The 20085-nt window shown below is 39.0% G+C and overlaps 2 protein-coding genes across 2 annotated transcripts; both read left to right on the top strand.

Moving 5' to 3' along the window:
• Window positions 1-1375: 1375 nt before the first annotated feature.
• chrnb4 (cholinergic receptor, nicotinic, beta 4 (neuronal)) lies at window positions 1376-10868 on the top strand. The gene is made up of 6 exons (XM_072381216.1): window positions 1376-1424; window positions 5391-5536; window positions 7110-7154; window positions 7403-7512; window positions 7786-8839; window positions 10227-10868. Exons 1-6 carry the CDS (start codon window positions 1376-1378, stop codon window positions 10389-10391), a joined length of 1569 nt encoding a protein of 522 aa, XP_072237317.1. The 3' UTR covers window positions 10392-10868.
• A 2463-nt stretch (window positions 10869-13331) lies between these two features.
• On the top strand, window positions 13332-19679 carry chrna3 (cholinergic receptor, nicotinic, alpha 3). The gene is made up of 5 exons (XM_072381215.1): window positions 13332-13463; window positions 15830-15874; window positions 17298-17407; window positions 17563-18763; window positions 18899-19679. Exons 1-5 carry the CDS (start codon window positions 13443-13445, stop codon window positions 19025-19027), a joined length of 1506 nt encoding a protein of 501 aa, XP_072237316.1. The 5' UTR covers window positions 13332-13442; the 3' UTR covers window positions 19028-19679.
• Window positions 19680-20085: the final 406 nt, after the last annotated feature.

Genomic DNA, 20085 nt, shown 5'->3' with positions numbered 1-20085 from the left:
TGAAGGGGAAAAAAGCAACAATTTAAGGTTTACAATGAATAACTTGGACGTTTCAAGTTTCTGCCTTTGAATACGAAGCAATACAAAGTGATAAATAGCTGATCAGCAGCGTTAAGGCAGAAATGGTTCACTAAGCAATATGAAATACCATCAGAAAGTCTTAGAAATGTATCTGCAGTATTGGCAAATGCATGTAATTCGTGTATATTTGACTGATAATAATAAAGTTTTAAAAACCACAAAAACCCACTTAAAACAATCAGTACAGAGCTCTGTCAACTCAAGACTGAGTTAAAAAAAAACAATACTGTGTGAAAACCTGATCAGCCCCTATTGATCTGCTTGCAATGATCCAGATCAGAGGTCTTAGGAGTTCAGATTTAAAACCGCAGGAGAGTCCTTTGGACTGCTCTCAATGACTGATACAGGTTCTTTACTGGTCAATAAAATGACGCTTTTAGCAGCTTGGTGACTGTAAATCTGCTATGCTAAGATTACTCTGCTGCTGGTCTGACTGCTTGGCCCTCACCATACCGAATCTCACATCCAGAGAATAATTTACAGTCTTCCTCTGAGGAAAAGAAAGTCAGCAAATGATCTCAAGCCACCAAGTTGTGTTGGCTGTCTGGAGGAGAATTGAGCCCAAATGTGACAACAGACATCTGTACCTGGATACTTTGGGTAATCTCACTGAGGATGCTGATTGACCAAATCTGTGGAGGATAGAGGATGAAGGATACTTGTAATGCTGACATGTAAATAAATGCTGGATTCAAGATACCCTAATATATTGAGGGATAAAAGATGGTGTAGGGAATACTGACATGAGCTTTTAAAATTACTTCTTGTTTTCTCTGTGGTAGTTTTTATTTATTATTTTTATTATTTTATTTATTGGGGGTGTGGGGACAACAGAGGTCATAGAAATAAGGATGGGTTGTGGAACCCCTTTGATAGGATCACCTCATTTCCCTTTTCTATTTTCAAAATAGAGCGAACAGCATCTTTGATGATAGGCTACGGTTTGACGAACCTATCATGTAAAACCCATCATGTAAAACAGCTGCTGCGCTGGTGTAAACTTGCTGTAACTGATCACAGACCCGGGGACAGGACCTGCGGGATTGACGGGGAACAGAAACAGCAGCCAGCCAGAGCAGGGTCCTGCTCTTTTGCGGAGTCCCGTGAGGTTAGCGGAGGCTCGGTGAATTCCACAAGGTGGGTGGCAGCGAAACAAGCCCACGGTGGGGCAACAGGCAACAGCACATTGCTGCTGAACTTATCAAACCGACATGTCCGATGGGAAGACTGCTGAACACCGCAGCTTTGGGGCTTCGTCACTTACAACTCCCGCGGACCAGATGATGCAGTCAAAATGACTCGGGCTCTCCTCATCCTCGCGCACTTTTTCGCTTTGATTCACTGTAAGTATGCCTTTCTTTTCTATCCGTATCTTAACCAAAGAATGAAGGCAGGTTTTAAGCGTGCGCCTCTGTCTGCGCGTCAGCTCTCTTTTTTTTAAGAGTAAAAGTATTTCTGCAGAGAAATGATTTTCTCATCTGGGCGTCATGAAGTTGAATTGCAGGTTATAATGTGAGCTAAGTGTTTTCAGTTTTCAGAGCAGTGGCGTGGAGAAAATGATAAAAGTTGCAACTATTCCAAAGTTCTTTTGTTTTGATGAGAAAAAAACGAGATACGATTAGAATAATTTATTTCGATTATGGTATTTTGATGAGTCAGTGATGCCATCCGATGTGCTGTAGTGACCAAATAATCAACTTTCATACGACTGTAAGACACAACATTAAATGTACGCAACATTCAAAGTTAAAATCACAGCTTGGCATTCTTCCTTTCCTTTAGAATTTCACATGACCCAATGCACTCGGTAAAATAACATATAATTAGTTCGCACTTCCTCACAGGATAGGTCTAATTCATGAAATGGAGAAGAAATACCCCAATCTAAAAGTTTTGTCATCAGTGATGACATATATGTGATGAGTCCTCTTTAGCATCACAGAAAAATGTCTTTGTACTCCTGCATTGTTCCCAATATAAGGCATTAAGTAAAAACACAGAGGAATAGATAAATGCTCCAGTTTTATTAACTCAGATTATTATAGGACATAGAGGAAAAGGGAAAAAGGTTCCTTTGCACACATCATTATAAGCTCAATTATCCAACTGTGTAATATTTTCGCAGAATAATGTTTTTTTCTTTTCAGAGTGCTGTACAGAATGACCTTATCAACACTGCAAAGGCTTACTCTGGCATTGTTTTAACACGCCTGACCTCACTCTCAATCAGTGTAACGTCAATGTAACATTTGCAAGAGGCTGCCTCTTTTGCACGTTAAACCTGCACACACATACAAAAAGGCATTATGGACTTTACACAGCAGCCGACCTCTCCCAGACTGGCTGCTCTGCAAGTGGCCTTCACCTCTGGGGAAAAAAGAGCTTGTTTGACTCTGTTTTCCAAGAGGTTTGACAATGCACCATCTGTTGAATGGTGCTGTAGAAGTCACACTGGGTGGGACCTCAGCCAAGTGACTGAAAAAGGCACAGTCGTGGCAGCATGCGCTGACCTGTGGGGTACGATACTGCTGGTACGCTGCACCCTGCAAAGCTGCAGGAGACTGCGGGCTCATAATGACATGCACAGTTTGATTCTTAACAAGACCAGCGATAAAACCACAAAGCAACATTACAAAGCTTTATGAAAGACACGTTTGATTAATTTTTGTAGCCATAGACACTTCCTTACTGTATGGTGATAGTGGTGGTTCTTCTTCAGTGATCCTCTTAGCAAGAGTGTCACCTCATTTGAGTGTTTCCCCTGACTTTGTCGACTCAGCTGCAGCTCTCCACAGTGAGTGAGGGTATTAATTAATATGCATCTACATATAAAGATAATGGAGAAGGCAGTGCCTCATACACCCATTCTGCTCCAGATGAGAAGAGCCAGTCATCAGTTTTAATCAGGCTTGATCTCACCTGTGACTTTGGCAACATTTATCAGGAATGGGGCTTTAGCTGTGTTTTGGAATTTATATTCTCATTTAAAAGACATCATGGTTTTGCTTTAGGCATATATCCAGAATTATTCCCAGCTGTGATAATATCTACCCAAATCCCACATTTTATTACTCATTTGGAAATTACTTTGGGGCCTCCAACATTTCAGTTTAATTTTCATAAATTACAATCCCAGGCTTTCTTAACTGACAACAGCTGCCGTCCTTAAAGGGGATATATTATATATTATATTATATATATTATATTAATATATATATATATTATACCTTTTTCACAAGTTGATGCAGTTTCCTGATTTTAAAGAAATGTCTGTTACATGTTTTGCCAGCATGACACAAAGAGACACTAAAGCAACTCCCTTTTCTTCCATTATTTTACAGCTTTTTTCGAACAAATGATTTTTGGGAGGAGGGGCATGAGTGACCCACTCAACTCCACAGGGCCCCTCTCTTATTCAGGCTCTGCCTCAGAGAACTTACAGTAAATTGCCTGAGAGCTCAGACCACACAACTGAATTTCAATAAAAAATGTTATTCTCTAATACGTTTCACATACATTTCCCTTGTCTGCATGACAACTATGGACAGCTGATAGGGGACTGTTCCCTCTGCAGGACACGATCTAATAGGGAGTCAAGTGTTTAACAGCTCAAGTTGTTAAAATATATACTGCAGAGCATAACAGCTGCTGGCCGCTTAATGACACCATTGAGAACTCATATCATAATTTTTCCATTACGTGTCTGCTCCATCGCTCCGTTCCTTTGTGTTTTGTCTAAGTTTTAATTGTTAACATTAGGACTAGCTTATTTGGACGATATATTATCATATGTGTTTATTTTTTGTAACAACAGTTACCAATGATGTACTAATGGAACATTCGTTGACAAATGGGAAATTAGAATATCTAACTTGCAACATAAGAAATTAAAGAACACTAATTAGAAGTCAGACTGCTCTTTCAGGATATAAAACATTCAACAAAGTTGAATAGCATTTTTAGCTAATTTATTTCATGAGTTATTTAATGATGAAATCTGATATTACAAGCAAAACAAAAAAGCAAGAGCTGAAGAGTGCAGTGACATCTGAAGTTGAGTTTAGGTTGAGATACAGCAGGAGGCTAGACAACCTTGTAGAGTATATATAGATATATATATCAGTATGAAATAGTTTAACAATCCAAACTTTAAAAATTGTGAAATGACTATGTTTTGGTAGGTAGTTGTTCTGAGTAGGGCAGCATCCCGTCACCTAACGGGAACAATGTATGGTTTTCTCCAAATATCTATTCTTTTACATCTAAACCTTTAAACTCATACAATAATATAACACTTTTGTCCTAGTCAAGAGTTACAACTGTCAACATCATTACCCTATGAGCATTAAAATTGTTACCACAACAAGAGTGAAAAACATCATTAGTCTCACAACAGGAGCTGTATTGCAATAGAGAACTGAAGATGGAAAACATAGATATTGAACATTTTTTTGCCTTTGCAGTGATAGTTCTACTTTTTTTTTTCTATGGACACACATTCGTATTTAACGATTACCTGATGTACTGAGCTCATAATGACGTGGTGTGTTTCAAACCTGACTTTGGTCTTTTCCTAAACCCTAATCAAGTTGTTTCAGTGCCTGAACCTAACCAGGAAAAGATACAAGTAAGTGGACAGTGAAATAATGAAAACATAAGAATGGAAAGAAAAGTTGTTTCATGTTTTTATGTCATGTTTACTCTCCCTCAGCCACCCAACAAGGACTTTATCATTTGATCATAAGCAAACACTTAATAATTATAGCTTTGTTTGTTATTAGCGTCTAATACATGACCAATGCGTTGATACTTTGAACACCTTATACATATCTTAGAAATTCCACAGACCTTGACAGAAGAGATGTATTTGATGTTCTGAGAGTATCAGAAATGTAGTAATCCACTTTTAATTGACATTATTTCCGTGATGCTGTCATGTAATACACTACATGCCGCCATCTAATGTTGTTTTTGAAGGTTGTGGCTTTTCATGTAATTCATGCAGGTACATTTTGTTATATTTTGAGGTTACCATGAGGAATAAGAAACAGTTTACTTGTCTTTTTTTCTCTCTTACCTGATTTGTGAACTTACCCTGAAAACTATAGGTTGTATAAAAGCATAGCCATTAACCAACAAACTGTGTTAGACGCATTTACATCTAGAGCCAGCTGCATGTGCAGCTACTAATTTCTCCACAGCTCTACTACTGATAAGAGTGTTTGATGTTGTGTAGGGTTGTCTGGAAGCATATGTTTTGGATGTGCAAACATGACATGCCTGTGAAAAATATTAAATTATGTCACCAGGTAGCAATAGTGCTGACTCAGAGGAGCGTTTAATGAACTGGCTGCTGGGAAAGGATCGCTACAACCCACTCATTCGCCCGGCTGTCAACAGGACCGAAAGAGTCACAGTGAAGTTGCAAGTGTCCCTAGCCCAGCTAATCAGCGTGGTAAGGCAGCAAATACCCAACTCATGAAAATATGTGCATATTTGTTTATGTTTTTGTTTTTTTTTCTTCATGCATCTATTAGTGTGTGAGAGAGATAATGTGCTGAGACAAAGGGGTAGGCGAGAAGTCATGGACTGGATGACACAAGGAGGATGATGGAACAGACCAAGCAGGAGCCTCAAACCTTTGTGAAAGCAGTTAATTTCAAAGAGCCCTCTGCTTCAGAGCTGTAGTTCTAAATGAATGGATGAAGAGGAAAATATATCTGGTCAGCTGTGACTCCTGCCTCTGTCATGTCCAGATAGAAACTTCAGCACATTGGATTAAAAGAGGCCATAAAGCTGTTTTAGCCACAGTGGTCTAGGCTTCCTGCTGATTTACGGTGGAGGCTCCTCTCAGTTGTAGACCACGATAGGAGGCTCGTTCACAGCTTCAGGTTATGAGTTTGTATTGCACCCCTTGGGGTAATTGCTATTTGGTATCACTTTATTGAAAGTGTATGTTATGGTCACATGAAGGCAATGCAATCAAAAAATACGTTAACGCATAAACTGAAAAAAAAAAAACAAAGCAAAACATGCACCCACTGGTTTGTATCTTTGCATTCTAAAGCCCCAGGTTTTGTATTTTCATTGTTGCCAGTCTTCCCTTGAAACATGATGTTATGAACAATTGATGGATCTGATTGAAAACTGCAAAAACTACATATACTCAAAAAGTTGATGTTTGTCTAAAGGTAGCCCCATCCTAAAACAATCCCCTCTTAATTTAATGTTTTACTCCAAATTGGATCTAAATAAACGCTATGCTGTCATAGGGGAAAAAGTCAAGCAAGGAATCCAAGTCCATAAACTCAAAAGCAAAATGTTGAGCAAGTTCAGTGAGCAGGGATTTCATGCTTAAAAGCAAAACCCATCTTTTTGTAACCATGAGTGTAACAGCTTGGTCATGATTTAGATTTGTGCAAATTGATGCAAACTAACTATTTCATTGTGACACCTATCAGAACTTTAGAAAGTAACGGATTTGAGTTGGCGGTTTTTGTTTATTTCTATATTATGTTTGTGTTTTCATCACATCTCACCACTGCAAGGTAGACAAAAAAAGAAAATGAAAATATGGGAAATGTTGTGAGACTCTATTTAAAGGCAGGGAATTATTTATGTTCTAACCATAAAGGAGCACTTTCTAATGCCTAAACCTCAGGGACCAAAACCCACCAAAGAAGCAAATGAAAGCAAAAGTCAAATAAGCAGCAAATGAAAACAGAAGTGAAGTTTAAAACACAGTGAAACATAAAACATACTGGAATAGATAGCCAACTTGGGTTCCCTAGTTGTCAGTCATGTAAGTCCCTCCTCGTCCACCCACACCAGTCTGCAAATCTAGACTTTTTTTCAGCTATCAGAACTGGTAAACATGCACTACTTGAAAGTTTCACAGATGGGCTACAGTTGTGCTGACTTCCAAAGCAAAACATTGCATAGCTTTGATATTCCCTCTGGATTGATGATTGTATTTGTGCTTTAAACCTGTACTGAATATATTTTTTTCCAAATATGTATGTCTTCAGAATGAAAGAGAACAGATCATGACCACAAACGTTTGGCTCACTCAGGTAAGCATTATGGAACATAGCTTCAAATTCTCTGAGACGCCTCATGTCTTTGTAAATGTCCTTCCTCCTGAACTTGAATTAAACCACATCCATTCTTCCTCTCTCAATGTGGAACAAACTGCTTTGGTAATTGTACTTCAAACATATTTCACTGATAATGAGGCATGTAATTAGAAATGAGCTGTTACTGAGGAAGCTCACTGAATTCAGAAATGAGACTTGAGGATCAAGTCCCTTTGTCTCTCCAGCACTGGGTTGATTACAGGTTATCTTGGGACCCTGCAAAGTATGAAGGCATCGACAAGCTGCGTATTCCATCCAGACACATTTGGCTGCCGGATATAGTCCTATACAACAAGTAAGCTTCCACATGATGTTGGTATATACGTTTTTTCTGAGGGATTCTCTGAAACCTCTGCGGTTTCAAGCATAATGAAGGTTTCAGTCTTTACTGTATGTACTAGTATTTTGGTTTGATTGATTGATTGGAGTGTTGTTAGCTTAACCAGTACTATAGTACTAGGGGTTACCTTTCTTCTTATCTTCACAATGATTGCAGTGTAGACAATACTTGCCTCAATGGTCAATTGACAAGCTCTTTAAAATGTCTTTCTTTTTCCTTTGCCTGCAGTGCTGATGGAACATATGAGGTAACAGTCTTCACCAATGCCATTGTCCTTTTCAATGGCAGCATCAACTGGCTTCCTCCAGCCATCTATAAAAGTGCTTGCAAGATTGAGGTCAAGCATTTCCCCTTTGACCAACAGAACTGCACCCTCAAGTTCCGCTCCTGGACTTATGACCACACAGAGATTGACCTGATCTTGAAGTCTGAGATGGCTAGTATGGATGACTTTACTCCCAGTGGGGAGTGGGATATCTTGGCACTGCCAGGCAGACGAACCGTCAACCCTTTGGATCCCACTTATGTGGACCTCACATATGACTTTATCATCAAAAGGAAGCCCCTTTTTTACACCATAAACCTTATAATTCCATGTGTTTTAATCACCTCTTTGGCCATTCTGGTCTTCTACTTGCCTTCAGACTGTGGAGAGAAGATGACCCTTTGCATTTCGGTCCTCCTGGCTCTCACAGTGTTCCTGCTTTTAATCTCAAAGATCGTTCCTCCTACATCACTGGACGTGCCCCTGATTGGCAAGTACCTGATGTTCACCATGGTGCTGGTGACGTTTTCTATTATCACCAGTGTTTGCGTGCTCAACGTCCACCACCGCTCCCCAAGCACCCATACCATGCCCTCCTGGGTCAAGTTGATATTCCTTGTGAAACTGCCTGCCTTACTCTTCATGAGACGCCCTCACAACTACTCTGCACGTCAGAGACTGCGTCAACAGAGATACCTACGGGCCAGGAGAGCCATTTTGGGTCAGGGTTACCCAGTTGACTCTAAAACAGGTTTCACTTTGTCCTCCTCTGCCCTACTATCCTCTGACTCTGCCTTCTCCACTCCAGGACACAAAAATGTAGCTGCTCCGATGGGATACGGCCACACCAACAGAAAAGGTGACTTGTGCTCCTCAGATTACCTTCACAGTGGTTTCACTTCCACACAGGACCTTCATCAAAGAAGCAACTCAGACTGGGCTGCTGATGTCCAGGAGGCGGTGAATGGGGTGCGATTTGTAGCTGAACACATGATGGGAGATGATGACGATCAGAGTGTATGTATAGACCAAATACTTTGTTGAATCCATTCAATTCAATTTTATCAAATTCAGTTTTAGTTCTATAGCACCAAATCACAACAAATGTAATCTCAAGGCACTCTCATTAAGGGTTGTTGATCAGATAGCTACAGGCTTGAACATTTTCTAGTTTTAATATTCATTGCTGTAAAAAGTTACATTTGTTCTTTTTCCTTTTGGATAACAAAAGACGGTAATAGATCTCAGTGGAATTGTAATAGTCTGTCACACACTCTTCTTGACCATAAAAGCAGAAGTAAAAGCAATACCCTGCCAGCTGGCTAATGTCACTATCTGAAAGTGAGCAGATATCTAAAATCACCGCCACAGCATGAGTTTTGTTTGATTGTTTGTTTTTCACTGCTACGAGTGCTCATTGAATTTTTGAAGAGTGGCTGAAGATAGAAGAATAAAATCTGTTTAAATGGTAAAATCAATGGCATTGGGCTGGAGCCAGGAGGTGGTTAGCATAGCTAGCACAAGGCTTGGTAACAAATGTATACAGCGAGATTGAGTTAAAATATCAAACTACCAATGAAGTTACTAATAAAAATGTTTTATGTTCCTTATTATTTTAGCAGCATGTATTAATATAAAGTTAATATACCATGTGATGTTTTTTCTTCCTCCAGTCTTATACTATGATAATAGCAAATTTCATAGTTCTAAAACTGTTGTAAAACTGCAGGAAAAAGAATATTTTGCCATCAGTGCTAACAAGGCTCTCTCAAATGTTTGACATCCAGGCTCAGCTGCCAGTGCCTATTTCATTTCTGGCTTATTTATTGATGTAATGTAATTTATTGTACACTCTGAGACCCTTTAGGTGTAGGAAGGAATACTACTAACCTCAAATAGTGGTTATGTCCTATGCAGGCAGACTTTGGTTAGTCGATTGCTTTGATGACAAATCAATCTAAAAGGGAGGGAACCCAGAATGAGAAATTACTTGTCTCAAAATCCTGGGAAAGTAATTACAATGGGGTGAAAAGGTCAAAAGCTTGTCAGTGTATATTTACAAGTTTTATGGGGCAGTATGGAGATGGGAATTTCAGAATGTTTACAGAGGGAATATCCAAGTCAAAGCTATTTCTATAACTGGATGACACAGACAGAATGTTATGTAACACTCAGTCAATTCAGTTAAATAAGAAATAAGCACTTGTTCAGTCATTTACACACTCAATGTGTTTTGAGATGTTTCTTTACATTTTTATTGTTTTATTACTCCCTTTAACACAGATATAATCACAGATATACTTTATTCCTGATAGATATCTTTGCTGTTGAAAAGAAAAAAAGAAAAAAAAGAACAAGAAGAACAAACATACTGCTTATAAATATGGCTTTTGTGTTTTTGCAGGTGATAGAGGACTGGAAGTACGTGGCCATGGTGGTAGATCGTATGTTCCTGTGGATCTTTGTGATAGTTTGTGTGGTGGGCACCCTGGGCCTGTTTCTCCAGCCTGTCTTCCAAAGGCAAATCATTCCCATTCAGCAGCCGAGCTCAGACACCCCACGCATCTGATCAGCATCGAGCGGAACAGAGTACCTTGTGGGCTTTCATTAAAGCTGTTAGGATAAACAGTTCTGAGGGCATCCAGTTCAGTAAAAGTTTCTTAATGTTTGCTGGCAGCTTTTAGGAGACAGATGCAGCAACATGATGTCCTTTGTGCCAAACCTTCCCAACACAATACCAGAGGGGATTTAATCAGAGTTACAACTAATGGGTATATCAGTTGACCAGACAGTATGTTTGGAAATATGTGTTATAATATATAATATAAAAAGAGATCAGGATAAAGCAATAAAACAGCCCCTGTTTTTAGAAAATGGCACACCTACGTCTACAAAGGGCAGCTGCAGAACTGGACTAAATGTGGCTTCCACTGCACTGAGATATGCTGAACTGTGGTGGGAAAAAATAAAGAAACAGAAAAAATCTTACATGACAAAGATATGTCTGCTGTTGTTGTTGTTGTTTAACTTCTGATTTGTGTTACCATGTCACTGAAATATAATAAAGACAAATTTGTGTTCTCTTTTAGTCTGATTAAGAATATATAAAATGCCCACAAAAGTCTTAAAATTGTCAGGGTCTTGCCAAAGTGCTTTGTTAATCTGTTTAGCTAGTGATAAAATGTGTTCTGTGAGCCAATTTGCTCAGTGAAGATGTGCCAGGTAGGACATTTTATCATATAGATAAGACAGCCACCCATTTTGAATATGAGAATGTGTGACCAGGCAAAAAGAAAACTGTTGATCCAACAAGACTGTTGGAGTTGAACCTAGTGTTAATTATAATGACTCAAGTACTTTCAGAAAATTTGTAGAACTGACACAAATATACTAAGGTTTCGAAATTATGAAGAAGAGGAAGCCAACTTTATTTACTTTTGAGCTGATCCTTGGCAAGTGCCCATTTTAACAGATGATTTTAACACAGGCACACATACATTGAGCCACACAAAGCAACACGCACACACAGACCCACTCAAGGTTTACTGCTCAATAAACAGTGCTGAGTAGGCTAGTTAGAGATTCTGCAGAGTGTTGGTTCTTTAGCGAGAACTTCCTTTAAATCAACAGATAGCAATCAGTACTTGTGATAACAGACAGAATTGCTGTGTTTGACTCTTGGAGTTTACAGTTTTCAAAATCATTTATTCCCTTTTCACTCACCTCCTAATGAAGACAGACATTGTAGTGTTACTACACCTTCCCAAATACATCACTTTCTACAACATAAACGAATCTGGTGGAGCCTTACTTCATCACTCAATAAATGTTTAAATTCATCACAAGCCTTGAGTCAGCAGCAGTATGTCTTAACTTAAACTGTATGTCTCCAACAAGGATTTAATATTTAGCATAATGCAGTCCTCTGAGGATTTTCAGTGATGTTTAAATCAAACGGATAAACTTTGAAACGAGTTAGCTGGAAGCTGTTTATCATGAAAGACAGTTTTGTTGAGTGATTCAAGCATCAGGTAAGTATAGGTGTATAAACAGTCCAAATTTCATTCCGCTTTGTCTGAATGAATGAAAACTTTCTGAAAGGGAAATGAGTCATTTTCATTATATATACCAGACCTTTATAAAATCCAATGAGACTGCTCTCTTTTCACTTCCCCCTTTTAGAGGTGTTTAAGTGCTGTGTCCCTTCTCCCAGAAAAGATTTATTTATCATCTAAGGACGCTTCAGTGGATGTTAGCTGAAAAACACTTGGCATTCCCTTTCTTCTTGTTGAAGGACAGACCACTGGGCCGCACTGCTGTCCAAAAGAGACAAAAATACAACTCTGAATAGATAAGGACAGAGAGGTCATGAAACACAGAGTGACATCTTTACTGTTGTATTTTGAAAAAAAAAACTTGTTAATAAAGAGATGGAAAAAAAAAGAAAGAATGAAAAATGTGTTATGCTGAAGGCCATCAAACCCCAACCCGTTGGCCTAGAAGCATTTTATTTTGATTGAAGTCAACATGGATGGTTGTGGGTGAAAACACAAGTATGTACCACCTAAGTTCAATGTCAGTAAAAGAAAAAAAAAGGAAACATATTTGTTTGCCAGAGCTCGATTAACTTATGATTTATAATAACATTTCTGCTGTAAATCAGCGGAGCAAAAAGCTAATTTTACTTGGATTCCATGCACCTTCTTTCAGTTTCAAGTCATTGGTGACACAGCCTATCATCACATATGCCAAGGAGGATTTTCACAGAAAAAAAATCTGTTTTGGGAAAGTCAACGAGCTTATTATAATTGTAAGTTTGAACTTTTTCCCCTTGTTTGATTCTGTTAAGAGGCTATTGGTTTCACATTTTTGCATTGTGTGGTTCCCCTCAGTAAGTCTCTGACTGGCTGCACGCTTCGGTGTGGCTCTACCTCCCTCCCCCTGCTCTCTGGTTCTGTCTGCAGCTGCAAACGCTCTTTCACTCTCCCCACTCTCTCCCTCTGTGTGCTTCACGGATCTCTGCTGTCGCTGACCCTGGATTATTTGGCATCTGTCAATTGGGACAACATGAATGGCAGATTCTGGTTCATATTTCCTGGCTGTTTGTTCCTTCTGTATCTTTTATCAGGTGAGTAATAGCTGGATTTCTCTCAAATGTTATCTTACTTGTTGCTTTACATAAGACTGCTATATATTTGTCTAATTAATCACAATAGGCCTGATGGGGACAGTTCAGGTAGATTACCTTAAAAAAATTCATCACATTTAATGCATGAATTAAATAAGCACAGGTATAAACTTTAATTTTAACCATGATAACAGTAATTTCATGTAATTTTGGTTGCTGTTCTTTGAGAGAAACATATTGTATTTGTAGTAGTTCCAGATGTTTTTCTTTGTAGCACTTAAAGAGCTTTTGGAAATAACTTGAGAATGTGAAATTTGACATGTGAACAATATAGCAGTAAATGATCCATATCTGATATTCTTTTCTGGTGCAGGAGGCACATGTTCAGAAGCAGAGCACAAGCTCTTTTCTGTGATATTCTCCAACTACAATCAGTACATAAGACCAGTGGAAAATGTGTCTGACCCAGTCATTGTGCAATTTGAGGTGTCCATGTCACAGCTGGTCAAAGTGGTAAGTGGCCAAAAGGTTTTTCCTCTTTTTCTGTGATGATGTTTTTAATTCCTGTTATTCATGGGGCACCACAGTCAAAAATATTGTACATCACTCTGCTCAATCGGCATGACCTGGAAAAAGAAAAAAACAACAACATAAGGAGTGTGAGGAGAGTGGGAAATCCAAGCTCAGAAAAAGGCTCTGATTGTGACTAGCTTGTGTATCCATTTGTCAAGTTATGTAGACAAAAAAATATTACAAAAGGACAGAATTGGGATGCTGTCTCAAACACCTGCAACACTCCCTGCCAATGAGAAAGATGGGAAATGTCAGTTGCCTGAGCGACTCTGAGGTTAGGCAGCCTCTGTCACTGCTGTTTAAGATGAGCTGTCCTCTTTTAGGGATGGATTTTGCTGGCATTAGTTGATTGTAGACCAGCCGGCCAGACAGAGGACACTTGGAACACAGACTATTGACACAGTCAGGTCCAGCGAAGGTGACGGTAATTAGGTTAAAATTATTTTGTTTGATGGGGAAATCTCGCTTCATTCACAAAATGCACAGCCTCAGATATACTTAATATTTGCTGTGTGTGCTTGTGTTCTGCTTCAGCATTTCACCAAATTTGATATTGAAGTAAGATAAATGTTTACTGCCTCACTCAAAATTATTTAAACTTAAGTACACTTACACATTTTGTACAATTCATGGCTAAACAGAAATAAGTAAGACTGTATTGTCATTTATAAGTCTTTTCTCATTCTATTGATTAAACAAGCAGATAATAGTTTGTCAAATAATGAGTGTTCATTTAGTGGTGGCTCTTTCATTCATGATATAGTTTTCTATTGTGTCATGTACAGATTGTTGTCATCTAACTATCAGAAAAAAGCGAAATGTTAAACAATAAAATAGTATTTTCATCTCGTCTCGTCTATCCCATAACCCTGGAGGGTCGTTGGGGCACCACAGATGATCTGTAGTATAATAATAGTATTTAACTATCTGAAATCACAACCACAAGGTTTCTGCAACTCAATTTTACTAGCTAATGGGAAATTTGACACCGTATGGCTCATCTATCATCTGTTTTCCTTTATCTGTGAATAAGCAATATGAGCTATTTTCCCAAGAGACTAAAATCACAAATACGGACCTGTCTTGTTCAAAAGAAGAAAAAGAGACAGAGAAATTCATATAAATATTAGTAAGAAACATTTTTCAAATAAATCCAGGAAATATTACTGATAATGTGTCAAGGTGCAACAAAAGGATGTACATGACAGAAAAAAAGCTTTTATTTAGCAGGTGATGGATGACCACCTCAACAACACCTGGTGCTCCTAGCCCAGAGGCAATTTATATTGGTTCGCCTACACCAATTACAACATGGCTATATGAGTTCATTTAGACCATCAATAGCTCATCGGCTGGGCTGCTGAGTCATCATCCCACTATCAGGGTTCAGACTCTGTGGGCAGTGACAGTGTGTGTTTTGTTACCAGTGCCTGTTCTTTAAGAGAAAATAGTTTGTCATTGTGTAAAAAAAGGTTTATTGACTTTATTTATCAATTAATCCATTTATTTTTGCAAGAGTTGTACATGTTTGTTAATTAATAATGATAAATAATGTGATAAATGCTAAATATTTTATTTGCAGACACAAGAGTTGTATCCATGTATTTCTATTATTCTTGCAAAAACAAAGGAAAGGGAGAAGAAAGAAATAAAGAAAGAAAGATGCTTTTCCAAATATTTCAGGCCGATAAATTCTTTGTTTGATCATGCAGTCAGCCAACATGTAACAGAAAAGTATTGCTATTTTAAGATATGTATGTTCGCTATAAAAGTGCGGTGAAACTTCTGTTCTCCCAAAGATAATCAACATAGATTAATCCTGGATCGTATGTCCACCTGGGCTTACCATCAAGCCAGTGAGCTCTCCTGGATAAAAAGTGGTCACATGAATGGTTAATGTTATGCACTGGGTCATGAGATTGGTTCATTTACGGTCTAAGTCACACAGAGGCCTGACCCTCACAGCTTCTTCCCTCCCCTCCTTAGTTCAGTTGCTCCATCGTTACCAGTGAGCCGTTAGAAAAAAAAAAAAAAGCTCCTGGCTACAAACATGACATGAGCCACCTCTTGGCTCCAGCTGTCATGTGTGCTATGCACCAGGCATAGAGCGCTCAGGTGCGTCTCTCTGAATCCTCATGTCTTGCATATACCGAGGCCTGACGCTGCAGAAAGCACACAAATAGTTCTCAGTGGTAAATTGCATGATCACCTGTGACAGCAGTCTTCCGGTTTTGACTGAAGATGTTAACATTTATCTGTTTTTCTTTGGCTTAATGTCCATATAATCAAGTTTACTCTGTTTTCAGGATGAAGTCAATCAGATCATGGAGACCAATCTTTGGCTGAGACATGTAAGTTTACGGCCCATGACTGTTAAAACAGACCTTGAACAAGGGCATCAACTATGGATCCAGACTGCTGTCATACATGATTCTTTGGGGCCAGACTGACAGGATGAATTATTCATGGGCAGAAGCTGTTTAAATACATTGATCAACGTTATCATACTTATGAGGAGGAAAAATATCAAGGATTTGCACTGAGATTCAATTCCATTGTGTTTTTAAAAAAAATTGACAGAAGTTAAGAAATCCTAAAATGTCAATCAAATAACTTTTGGTTTGCGTGATAGAAACCATCTGCATCAAGCTGAACCTGGGGGTTTTAACCCAAGTTAAAATGATTAAAAATCAAGGCTAAAACATAATTACAGCCCATGTACACACCTAGGTAAAAAGATAGCATCAGGCTTTTTACCACATGGTGCCTCTGAGCACTGAATCAGGTCTGAGAAAAATTAGGCAGGTGTCCATTTGACAAGCCCTCAGCGAATAAACCATTGTGTCAGAGCTGTATTTCTGCAAGAGATCTGAGCTGTGAAAGCTCTTTGGTGTTCATAGGAGTGACATTTTTTCTTTTACTTTAAAATCATTTACCTTTTTTCTTTGTGGCTATGTCTTTGGGGAATGAAAAAAGTACCCCAGTGGGGCATGCTGCATTTCCCCTGCCGCACATCCCAGTTTGACAAAATACAGTTTCGTAATTAAGTGAATTATTTATAGCACTCTGAGGCTGCTTTGATATTGCTGCTTCATGAGTCTCATGAGGAACACTGGCTTTGCCGAGCAGTGGGTCAATCGCAGTGACCAAAAGGTCCATAACACATACTATAAACTATAATCTCATTGATCTCATCACACACACATTACGGTATAAGCTCTGTTTTATGTGGCAGGAGGAGACGATGAGTTTGAATTGCTTTCATGTGGAACATTGTAGTGTGTATTTATACATTGAGAATGTATAAAACAACAATCAAATGAGATAATAGCAAGAGGAAGCAATTGGTGACTTGATTTATTTTAAGAGGTTTTCAGTTTAATGCCAAATTGTTTAAACGATAAAAGACTGTTGATACAGGCATACATGTTCCCCTTGTGATGAATTGCAGGTTCATTGGTGTTCCCGTAACATTGCATCTGACTTGTGGGGGTTAAACTTTGAATTTGTCCGATACTAAAGTATATGAGTACAATTCATTGCCATCAAAAGTTGAATTTTTAGTAAGCGTTCAGCAACTAAAGTGCTGCCTCACATGGACGTGGTCCGTTCTATCTGTTATATTATGGACTGCTGCTTAGAAATTTTAGCTTTATTTAAACTCAAACTGAAAATGTGAACTCTTATTGTTGCAAAATTCTGCCTGACAATATAAACTCTCCCAATTTGTTTTCTATTTTTTTAGGTAAATTGATAATTTGGATTGTTTTTCAGATCTGGAATGACTATAAACTCAAATGGAACCCAAAAGATTTTGGAGGGGTTGAGTTTATCCGAGTACCATCCGACAGGATATGGAAACCAGACATTGTCCTGTACAACAAGTAAGTATACTAAGTCAGTCTCCATTGCTAATTTGGGGTGCTCTTTGTTTTCATAACACAATATGTCTTTTAATTCAATCTGACCCTGCCCTTCCTCTTCAACTTTCACCGTGCTCCTGTTGTCACACGGTCTTTCTGTCTGTCTGTCTGTACAGTGCAGTTGGGGATTTCCAGGTAGATGACAAAACAAAGGCCCTGCTTCACTACAATGGTGATGTTACTTGGATCCCTCCTGCAATATTCAAGAGCTCCTGCAAGATAGACGTCACCTACTTCCCTTTCGACTACCAGAACTGCACAATGAAGTTTGGCTCCTGGACCTATGACAAAGCTAAGATTGACCTGGTTCTGATTGGCTCAACTATCAACCTCAAGGACTTCTGGGAGGCCGGTGTATGGACGATAATTGATGCTCCTGGCTACAAACATGACATCAAGTACAACTGCTGTGAGGAGATCTACACAGATATCACATATTCTTTATACATCCGCCGCCTGCCTCTTTTCTACACTATCAACGTAATCATCCCCTGCCTCCTCATCTCCTTCCTCACAGTGCTTGTCTTCTATCTGCCCTCTGACTGTGGAGAGAAAGTCACGTTATGTATCTCCGTCCTGCTGTCTTTGACTGTCTTCCTCCTCGTCATTACAGAAACCATTCCTTCCACCTCGCTCGTCATTCCGCTGATTGGCGAGTACCTCCTCTTCACCATGATTTTTGTCACCCTCTCTATTGTCATTACTGTTTTTGTGTTGAATGTCCATTACCGAACACCAAAGACGCACACCATGCCCTGCTGGGTACGAAGTGTGTTCTTGGGACTGCTGCCCAGAGTGATGTTCATGACCAGGCCAGAGAGGGACCCGGAGAAGGTGACCGTGGCTGGCAGTGTTCAAGCGATGCATGCGAGACCCTGCGCTGTTCATTCGTCAAGTACCCAGCAAAAGCAGCACAAGCCGCAGGCTCTTGCCTCCAGTGTGGTGTCGAGCCTTACAAACCGCCAGCACCATTTTAACAACACAGAGCTCTCCAATCTCAATAATTTGAGCGGAGATTCAGCCAAATGTGCTGGCTCGGGCTTCTTGTGCTGCGAAGGGCGATGCAACTGTTGTTGGCAAAAGAGATCTGGCAAACTGCCTTTAGACTCTGGAGGAGGGAGTGGGAGACTCGGTAGCCTGGGGACCCTGACCGGTGGGAGTGCTGCAGGTGTCGGAGGGGAGAGTCAGTGCTCCAGCTCTGAGTCTCTGGATGGAGGAATAATGTCCCTTTTGCCCCTCTCTCCTGAGGTCAGGGAGGCCATTGAGAGTGTTAAATACATAGCAGAGAACATGAGATTACAGAATGAAGCAAAAGAGGTGAGGACATATTCTAAATATGTATATTGATATTCTATGTTTATATTCTGAATATTTATTGAGCAACTTGCAGTCAAGGAAACAATGAAAATGTCACTTTAACACCAAAAATGCTTTACTGTGATCCTCTCACAGGTTCAGGATGACTGGAAGTATGTTGCTATGGTTATCGACAGGATCTTCCTATGGGTTTTCGTCCTCGTGTGTATCCTGGGAACAGCTGGTCTCTTCCTTCAGCCTCTATTACTCTGGGATGACATTTGATCCTGTTTAAAAAACAATTGAATACCAAAGTTCTGAAATGCACAGAACCTGTTTGCATATGATTGTAGCCATGCCTTAGAATAAGTGAAAATAGAAGATCAAGGAGAAAAAAGTGACCACGGATCAGTGATTTTTGTTTGTCTGTTTGTACGTGTATTGTTTTGTTGGCTGAAATATTTGAAATACTCTTTAATTCTGAGTAAATGGCTTAAAAAATGAGAACCTCTTTTTGGGTTTGCTTTAATTCAATTTGAATAGGCTCCAAAGCTCACAGGAAATCCCATAATCTGATCTTTCAGTGTGGAGGCATCCACCACCAAGACATGACAGTGAATAAAAGAGACAACGTACTTAACACACACAATGTTAATCTTCACTCTTTCGAGATTTTGTCTTCATTCTAACAATTTTCTGTCAATAAACACTTTCTATGGGTGATGAGGGCTGACAACAAAAAGTTGTTGTGAGTTTTTTAAAAAACATAAGAAAGAACTCAAAAATCAAAATTACCTTTGTTACTAGATGATGGTGCTTACACATAGCATCGGTCACAGTTTGTGTGTAATTGTATGACTAAACTGATGTGAAAGATAACATCTGGCAGCCTTTCCTCATCATTTTTTAACCTGCTAAGTTTCTGTGATGCATCTAGTAAAGCTCTGTCATCCATGCCGACTGTTTTCATTTGGTATTGTGAGAAAGTTTATGCAGCATTAGACAGCATTAGACATTCTACTATGTAAAGTTTCATTCAGGATTGTAATCCAATGTATGACACCTAGGGATTACCCTTACGGCATTAAAGATCCAACAAGTCCTCTGCTCGAAACACCAAATAGGTCATTTTTTTCTTACCCTTCAATACAACCTATAACAGCATTTCTAAACTGTTGGCATACATGGCAGGTGGTGAATACACCTGAGGAATTGGGATTTTCATTTAAAATTTTTTTTTTATTATTATATTCCTCACAACCACACTATCAGAAAACTCAGTATTTTTTTTTAACATCATTTTTGTGTTATATGTAATCTAATTTTAAATCTATTTCTGGAAT

Source organism: Leuresthes tenuis, unplaced genomic scaffold (genome assembly GCF_036924035.1).
Source record: "Leuresthes tenuis unplaced genomic scaffold, fLeuTen1.0.hap1 SCAF_2, whole genome shotgun sequence".
NCBI lineage: Eukaryota > Metazoa > Chordata > Actinopteri > Atheriniformes > Atherinopsidae > Leuresthes > Leuresthes tenuis.
Note: the sequence above shows the minus strand (reverse complement) of the source record. Positions and strands in the feature narration are given on the sequence as shown.